Source organism: Alligator mississippiensis, chromosome 5, assembly GCF_030867095.1.
Source record: "Alligator mississippiensis isolate rAllMis1 chromosome 5, rAllMis1, whole genome shotgun sequence".
NCBI lineage: Eukaryota > Metazoa > Chordata > Crocodylia > Alligatoridae > Alligator > Alligator mississippiensis.
The window spans coordinates 13860957-13870801 of record NC_081828.1 but is presented as its reverse complement, the minus strand read 5'-3'; the positions used below and the strand labels follow the sequence as shown (position 1 = coordinate 13870801).

The 9845-nt window shown below is 37.3% G+C and overlaps 1 protein-coding gene across 1 annotated transcript in view; it reads right to left on the bottom strand.

The window, feature by feature from the left end:
• Window positions 1-670: 670 nt before the first annotated feature.
• The window catches only part of HOOK1 (hook microtubule tethering protein 1), a 42610-nt gene continuing 33435 nt past the window's right edge, over window positions 671-9845 (bottom strand). The window contains exons 19-22 of the mRNA XM_014598711.3: window positions 9568-9668; window positions 9133-9234; window positions 6873-6941; window positions 671-4436 (exon numbers count right to left, since the gene is read on the bottom strand). Coding sequence (XP_014454197.2) covers window positions 4278-4436; window positions 6873-6941; window positions 9133-9234; window positions 9568-9668 — 431 coding nt within the window. The 3' untranslated portion in view covers window positions 671-4277. The remainder of the gene's footprint in view (window positions 4437-6872; window positions 6942-9132; window positions 9235-9567; window positions 9669-9845) is intronic.

Here is a 9845-nt window from a genome sequence, read left to right as displayed (position 1 = left end):
CCCCATCCAGGAGTCTAGTACTGGGAGCGCACCCAGAGTTGAAGGCCTTTTTTCCTTGCCAAGTGGCATAACTATAATAAGGAATACTAGAGTGAACAGAGAACTTGAGAGGAAGGAAAAAAATTAAACAAAAATGCATAGTGTGCAATAAAATGGACACTGCAGGGTCTTTATAAAGAGGCCCCAGGCAGTTGCAGCTGCTCTGCCCTTTGAGCTGCTGGATACAGAACATCAGAGAAAGTGCAGGGCACAACCCCAAAAAAGCCTGGGGTCACGTGATTACCAGTGGGTATTCCTCAAGAAGTGCACGCATGTGGGTATTCCTCAAGTGGAAGGCATGTGGAGAACCAGACCAAGACAAGTTAGCTGAGCAGCTTGACTAGAAATATGAGTGCAGAAAGGCAGGGAGGAAATATGAGTCTATCTACGCAAAACACTGCCTTGCTGTGTAGTAAATACACACCAACTAGTTCTCAGCAAGCCAGCGTGATGACTGGAAATAGCAAAGCTATGTTAGCACTATTCTACCTGGAATGAGTAGCTACATTCTGATACCACCCAGAGATGCCAGTCATGTCAAACACTGTAAAAATTCAGGGGGAGATATGGATTTTGCCCCCCAAAAGAATTTAAACTAAAGGCTAACAAACACACTACAGAGAGCACTGAATTCATTTGAATTGTTTTTATGTGAATATAAAAGATTATTTTCCAAAGACAAAATAAAACCAGAATTTAAAAAGTAGTGCAACATTCTTCCAGTTCTACACGGTAACACAGTCTTTACATTTGTTTTAAACAAAGGAAGTAGACATTGACACATTGAAAACCTCAAACCTGGCAGATCAGTAGAAAGAAAACCAAAAGGTTTAAAAAGTACTTCCCAGCCCTGACAATTAAGCTGACAGGTTATTTTAATCTCTTTTTAAAAATTCCCTAAGCATGCTAGGGCTACTTAAAACACCAGTATTGCTTGAAGTAGTTTTTCCCAAGTGATTACAACAGAAAATGGAATCCTTTGACATATTTCTTGCAGAATAACAAATGCAGAGGAAAGCTTTGTTAATTTTCTACTGAATGACTCATGCTAATAAAATACACGTTAAAAGAAACTTCTCAAAACTGCTCTCTTATGAACCCTGAAGCATGAGAAATCTAATAATCCCAAATTAAGATTATTAACAGAGAATAACCTGAACAACCAGGTTCAAAATAGTTTTCGTCAGTTAATCCCATACAAATCTTATTATAATGTAAAATCAAACCCACCCCAGCCAGAATGTCTATCCTTGAACTGTAATTAAAAACAAGGACTTTTTCTCCTCTTCATTGGCTCTTTATTACCTATTGATGAGAGTTATTGCCTTCCAGCACACTTAGCTATATGAAGAAACAGAACAATATTCAATTATCTCAATAATCTGCATGCCTTCATAACTGTGACATCTGGGTGTGACATGAGCTATTCTTGCTATAATATACAACTATCCCCCTCTCTGTATCACGGCAACAATAATCAGTAGTCCAACAACTCTCCATATTATGTAAATCTGAGAACAAAACCAAACACACACAGTTCAGCAATTCAAATCTAAGCCATTAAACATTTTGAAGGAGGTCTGCCAAGAATACAAGTTCTCAGAACACAGTCAAAATCAAAAGTTATTTTTTAAATCCTTGTCACTGTACCTCCTGCACAAACTTAACAAAGGTAGAAATGTATAGTTTGTTAACAACTCATCATTAATATTCTCTTCCTAATCTTCTCTGCCACTCACAGGAGGTGGTCTATATTTAAACAGTCCCGTGAAAATTATTTCCCCATAACTTCTCACTAGGCTTCAAAAAATGCTAAATAAAACTAATAGTCACGTGCCTAGAGTTTTACTTATTTCAATAATTTTAACTAAGTGAATTTTCATCTGACACCTCACTGAAATAGTTGTGGGCATTATTATGGATAACCATTCCCTGAAATCACCACCTGTCTTTGAATACCTACATGAAATTTTAGTGCTTAGAAGGCATAGCTTCAGATAAGTAAAAACACCATTATTTGTATTCAGTGTTTTGGTACTTAGGTCTGCAGTTTTGAAAAGTTTTAATTACAGGCATTTATTGAAAAGTTCTATTTTTACGAGGACCTGACTTTTGATATTAGCATTGCATTTCTAATATAATAAAGTATGACAGAGTGCATGAAGACTATAGTCCAGACAAATGCTTCAAGAAGAAAATCTTTAAGAGTTATGTGCAGAAATACAGGAACAAAATACCTACAATGCTATTACTAATAATTTTGTCCTACTCTGGCCAAGAACATGCCAAAGTACCAAACTTCTGAAACACAAACGTTGTGTTAAGACAGCTGCTGAAGTCCCTTCCCTCACCCTCTCATCTGAATAAGATTAGTAGGCAATCAAAGCTTTAAAACATACCAAACATAAAATAGCAATATCAATACATCAGCCAAAGACTTCAAAATCCCAGAGGTAGTCAAAAGAAGCAGAGTCCTGCCAAACAGAACATGAAAGACAAAAATTATCCAACAAGTGTTTTACATGATCACACGAATAGTACAATTAGAATGGGATTTGATTTTAAATAAAGCTTTCCGTGAAACATTTTAAGAGGAAATTTAAATTGAGTGCCTATATTTGTAATACTGTAACCAGAGCAACACACTTATTTGAAGAAATACTTTTAAAGAACACTAATAATGGATAATTATCCTTCTTCTGCAGCATCATGCAGGAGGCCCAGTTCAATCTCAGGACCATACAGCAGCAAGGTCAAGGAATAAGCTTTTAAATTCATGTAAATTATCCAAGGATCTGTGAGGCTATTTAACATTCACATTTCATTACAAACTCGACAATAGGACTATTTTTTAATTTTGCAAAGCAAACCTGAGCCCAACTTTCATACGAAGATGGCTTTAACGTTGAAGACACACAAACACTTGTTTTTATGTGAGCAGGTGACTGCATTTACTATAACGAACTACATGCAGGTAAGCAATTTTATTTACTGTGTTATTGTACCACTCATGTGCTCAACTGGTTTAGTCAGTCTGTGAAGCATCAAAGAAAATTCAAAATATAGTTTCTTTAAAAAGTGCTTTTTTAAATACACTCTTAATGCAAAAAGACATTTTTATACAAAACGTCAACTTAAGTGCCGCAGGGAATGATAAAAAACAAAAATTGAATTTCACACCAATCCCATTTTCACCGTCGGCAGTATGGGATACTAGATATAGTGCAGCTTTAGAACTTTTTCCGGGCTGAACAGCCTAAGCTGCTAATCAATTAAAAAAAGAAGGCCTACCCGCTTTACGGTTGGTGTCACCAGCTCAGAGTAACCAAACAGAAAATATGTAACTAAAGAATGAGAAAGATCAAGTTCTATGCACCGTGATGTTTAACTGAACTAAATAAATATGAGGGCATGGCTCCACCTAATGAACAATATAGTAAAAGAAAATAAAAAGAAACCTACAGCAAAGTTTTTAAAAGATAAGTTTGGGCTTTGTTTTGTTTCTTAAAAACAGAATTAACTATTTTATAAATGAAGATGGATTTTTTTTTTGCTTTTAGTGAATTCAACACCGCAAAAAACAGGTTTTCTTTAGTCAGAATACAGACAAATTTAAACAGTTTAATCATTTAAAATAAATAAAATCCTTCTGCCTTGGGACAAAGTGAGATTGTGACAAATATGTCTTCTCTCATTAAAGATAAATCCCAGTCACTAAACTAACCTGTTTTGCAATCCAAAAAATACTTCTGAATTGCAAATGCACAATGTTAAAAATCTGGACTCTTCCAGCCAAACTACCAATTTTTTTTTTAATTATCAAGAACCCCACAAAAATACCCAGTGTTGAAAGTTTTCTGAAGTATGATTCATCATAAAATTTTTCTTCTGTTAAAAATCAGTCTTCAACTTTCTAGACTGAAAACATTAAATATAATTTTAAATATATAGTGCCAATTTGTTGTATTTATGTACAATATACTCTGAAGACAAATATACATCTTTAAAGTTGTGCTTGTAAAACACACACTTCAGTTATTAAACCTATGTTGACCTAGGAAAGTTGTTACACAATGCTTCTTAGATACCACTGACCAGATGCATCAATATATCCAATAAGCTTTGATGTTAAAATATTAGATGCCCAGCATCACAACTACCTCTTCTGTCAGGTAGTTAAAATGGAAGCTACAAAATTTTCTTTAAGGACACTTTAGTGTAGACATTTATTTTGCAATTTAATCTGATGTTGCACCAGGTACTTTAACTGAAAGACTTCTTCTGGTGTTGGTGACATGCCGTTGCTGTGCTAGAAAGGAGCGTCCAGGAGGATCTCTGCAGGCACCACTGCCACCGAGCAGTCTGGATTCCATGCTGAGTTTTTGGAAGGCCAGGCTCTGGGAGAAAATGGGAGAATTATTATTTTTTTTCACATGATCAAAAGATGTTAGTTTTAACTTTAACAACACATGGGATCTAGATCTGTGGAATTCATGTGAGAGTAGCTGCCATATGAAGTTTAAAGAAGCTCTTTTCCAGCTGTTTAGGATATATACATCTGAAATGCTACAGACCTCAAGGACATGCAATGCAGTGCAGACATATAGGAAGGTTCATTCATTCCACATAATAATGCTTAAACTTAATAATCACATACTAAATATTCAGGGTGTCCCTGCTTCATTCTGTTAATACCTGGGCAACTGGTGCCTCTTGAGCCAGTTGTGGGGGTACGTGCCCCACCTGACACCAGTCAACAACCATGGGGGAGCACACTCCCTGGCCAGTGCTTGCAGAGGGGGCACCGGTGGTCCCTCCTGTCCCCCTGCCTGTCGCTTAAACGGTGAGCGTGGCTTGACAGAGGGTGCACCAGCGCTCTCCCTGTGCATGCCCTACGCATCGCCACTGATAATAGGATAGATAGTACTCACAAAGGGTGTTTTTACACATGCTCCAGGAGTGGCGGCACTTTAATTACAGCGGTTTTGAGAGCTGCTCTAATTAAAGCACTCTAAAGTGCCCAAAGCAGCTCGTGTATCAGCATCCCTGCGCTTCAGCATGGCAATGGGGGTGCTTTATTTAAATCTCTTGAACAAACTTTAGATACTGTGCCTCCACTGCCATTTTGAAGTGCAGGGATGCTCATACATGAGACACACAGGAGGCCAAAGCATGATAATTACCATGCTCCAGCAGACTCGATTAATAAAGTCTGCTCTGATGCGTTGTAATTACAGCACATCAGAGTAGCCTCCTGGCTCATGTACAGACACCCAAAGTGCTGTCTATGAAGTTTTATCCTCATTATTTCATTGGTTGTCTTCATTGCTTTGAAAACAAAATGATAAACTTTCCTCTGGGGTTTTTTTCTCCTCAGTGCAATATCTGAGTTTTCCACAGTCTTCACAATACCCTGGGGATGGTATCAGCCCCATTTTACTGTGAGTGCTAAAGACAGAGATAAAGGTCTAAAGCAGTGGTTTTCAACCTTTTTTCATTTGAAAACTCCTAAAAATTTAGAATTGAGTTGCGGACCCCTTTGAATTGTAAGTGTGGGTATTCACATACTTTTGATTGATCATAGGAATCTTTCAGGGATCGCTTGTCTTAGACATAGTCTACAGATCCCAAGGGTCCGCAGACCACAGGTTGAAAACCACTGTTCTAAAGTGTTACTAATTTTGGGTGTCCAATTTAAGGTGCCTAAGACCCGATTCATCAGAGTACTCAGCATCAGACTACTTTATGTTGAAATCGTCTGTTCGACCTCTGCTGCTGTTGTGAATGCTCAGCACTCCTGCAAATCACACCCCTGAGTCTCAAGATGGGAAACAAGAAAGCACATAGGTAACAACTACTTCTGAGAAGTCTGCCTAAGTGAACGCCAGTCACATAAGAACTCTGAGGCAGAGTGAGAAGCAGAGGGAGAACCTATATATCTAAGCTAGTATTCAACTAGTTTTACCAAGGGACCATCCATTCTTTTTCCACAACCCTTTATCTCATGCACTTGCCACTATGCAGCTTCTGCAGTAAATGAAGAAGAGGTACTAGAGACAATAACTTAACTATGTAACCCTACTCTTTTGCAGAGCAGAAAGGCAGTGAATAAGGCATGAATTCCAGGAAGGAAAAAGATCTGTATGTTACATTCCAGTTACATGATCCAAAAAGCTTACACAAAAGGGAGAAACTTCAGGTCGCAAAGGCAGCTTAGATGCTGGGATTTCATTGCTTTTTGAAAGCTTGGCTTTGCAAAATTAATTATCTTTTAACATGCAAAAGTGATATCCACAGTGAAATCTACAAGGCTCATTAGGATGGACTCTTAAGAATGAGTCTCAGAATACTAAGGCTCTAGTGAACATACATACACACATATCTAGTAAATACTTCTTAGTATTCTGAAATTTTCACTGTTAAAGATGACCTATAAAGAGACCGGACCTTTTCAGAGGCCAGTTAGGTTGAGTATTACAGGGACAGGAAGAGACACAACCCTAATACAAAGGCCACTTCTCTGCCAAACTTCAAAGCAAGGAGAGATCAAATCTTCTCAAAGAGAAGGTCACCAACATTCTGTTTTGACACTGGGAAACAATATATTGTCCTCCTAATTATGTTGTCAAAGATGGCTGGTATATTTTTAAAGAACTTAAACTGTGCAGATGCTCAGAATGAAAAATTCTGGTCCCTGTCAAAATTTTGCAAAGAAAATAAGGTGTATAAACAAGCAGGAGCAAGGTGTACCAACTCTGGTTGGTAAGCTTCAAGGATTTTCTTCTTCTAATAGAAATTCCAGATTCGCTATCAAGTGAATTGTTTTCACCCACCTTGTTATACCAAGCAGATACAATGAGCTTTTCTTCATAATCGCGCAGCTTGGTCAGTTTACAGTCAGCCTAGAGAAAGATTAAAACAGAGAAGGCCAGTTTAAGAGAAACATGCAGCTAACAGACAACTTTTTTTCTTTAAAGACCTGACGGAGAAAAAATATACACAGTAAAACTCAGGAGGTGTAACTAGGTAGTTCAGTATACTGGGCAACAGCTCTACACAGGGCAATGCCTGCTGCCATGCTGCCAGCAACAATATCATGGCCAGCTACCTGTATGGTGCCTATTTTTGTGCTCCCCTACCCCTTCCTGAAGCTCCCCCCTTCAGTTATGCTACTAGTAAAAATATATAAATTCTGTAGCAACTAAAACAGAAGTTTGGGAAGGGTTACATAGTTTCTCAGGTTGCCACTATCTCAGTTGTTCATTACTCCAAGAAAAAGAACGACCCTTAACAAGACAGACCGGCACATATTTAAATGATAATCAATAAAAGAAAAACAGCTTTCTAGCACATATGATCACAAAGTCTGTTCTGTGCAAGTATTTGACTATACATCAGTCTATACAACAGCCAAAAAATAAGCAAGCATCCTCCCTGATTTAATACTCTGCAGCTCTGACTTAACACAGTGATACACCCAGCAATCAAGAGCACCTAAGGATCTGAATTTGCAATTGTTGTTTACAAAAACCTACTTTAGCATTTACAAAAATCTACTTTAGCATTATTATATATATATATATATATATATTTTGGTAAACATTAACTCTCTCTCTCTCTCTCTATATATATAAAATGCTAAAGTAGATAGACATTAACGATATACATAGATTTTTGTAAACATTAGCTATATATATATATATATATATATATATATATATATATATATATATATATAGCTAATGTTTACAAAAATCTAGATTTTTGTAAACATGAACAATTGCAGATTCAGATCCTTAGGTGCTCAAAACTTTCCTTGACTGCTGGGTATAGCATTGTGGTAAATCAGAATCTGTATTATATATATGTGTGTGTGTGTGTGTGTGCGCGCATGTGCGTGTGCATGTGTGTGTGTACACATCCTACTATCACTAGATAGTACTTTCACTACCATTGATATTCAATTTATCATGTCCAGTATTATGTTAATTCTGTAGTAAAATATCTAATCCACTGCATATAGACAATATTATAGTTACAGTCTGAATGTCTAACTTGTTTATACTGATCAGGGATTAGACCCATTCACTGCAGCCATACACCAATGGAACTTACTAGAATCCGGTAGAGAAACTGGAGTAAAACTGGGGTAAAACTGTGCAGATGTAGGTGTTGTGTCCACTTATGAACCAGCTATTGCTGGCTCTTCTGCCACCTAGTGGCACAGCACTATAATAGTGCCTACTGTTGCAGACAGACACCCCAAGGCAGCTGATCCTGTCCACTCTGACTTGGATCACAACTGCAATTTGCATCTGATTTGTTCACCAACATAAGTGAATTTAATGTTAATGTGCCATATATCCAGGTCCTTACTTAAAACAAGCAAACAAACTCTATTTACTACTACATTGCAAGATACAATTCATCACTCATTATAATGGTCTGGACAGAGATTTGCAAGTCCATTCATAGCATCTGGGGAACTAGGCTGTTACCTACAAAAATGTGTGTGTTTAGTCTCTAAGGCCTTTAAGGTCTACATACCTTTAAAAGAAACCTCACCCCTTCCAAAAAAACCCAAAACAGTGCTTTACTGGAAACTCCACATGCTCCCGCACTGAGCCCAGTACATGCCCAGAAGAGGGATTGCACTTGTTGGACCTGGCTCACCCAAAGTCTGTATAGATCAGGCACTTTAGTGGGATTTTGGCATTTTTATCTAATAGCTGATTGAAGCAGTTTTAGATAAAAGTACCAAAAGGCCCTCCTGAAGCACCCGACCTATACAGATGCTGCAGAGGTGAACTGAACTAACGCACTGCTTCTTCTGGTAAAGTGTGTTTTTGTTTTGTTTTTTTTAAACATCTGTAAGCAGTGTAAGATGCCACCCTGCTTTCTGCCTAACTACATCTCTCTAATGCAGTTTAATCTTCATCCCTTTGAAACATTATAAATCTATATGAATTACTTTTCAAAAGGTTTTCAGTATATCATTAAAACACTTAATTGGCACCCTATAGAAACTGGCTTCCTACTCAGATTTATGAGGACACATAATAAAGATGTAACACAAAAAAGAGCAAATTTTACCTCAAATGCTTCAATTCTTTTTTCTTTCTCTGTTAGCTGCTTTCTCAGTAACATAATTTCTGCTGATGCTGGATTTAATTTGGGGTCTAAGGTTTTTATGACCTGTGGAAATAAAATGAATATATTATGTCTGATCTTCAAGAGCTTCACATTTTATCCAGTTATATTAGGCAGGTAGACAAAAATGTGCAGCAGTCAATCAAGATGAACAACACAACACACATCAATGACGTATCATGCTGTTGGTTAAACTGTATACTGTGCTAAATATAAATTATAGTGGTCAAGTGACCAACCGGAATCAAGGAATTGGAACAAAAAATGCACAACTAGATGACTTCTTTTAATAAAGACTATCTGAGAAGTTTGTGAGCATCACTGATGCATGGGGAAGGGGAGGTGGGGAATGAATTTGTTGTGAACCATTTGACTTACATTTCTTGCTTTCTCCAGATACATTTTATATCTTTCTTCCATTGCTTTCATATCTTCATCTTTTTTACGCAAAGCTGCCTCTAGCTCCTCAATCTTTTGAGCTATATGGGGGGTGGGGGGACAAAGCAAAACACACACAGCATTTTAAAAACACCCAAAATAACGACAGCAGATATTTTAACCCCATCAATATTCTGCTTAGAATATAAAGCTATAGGTGTTAGATTCCGGAAGATCAGTAGAACATAAAATGTTCTAGTATAATTTAGAGAGGAGAA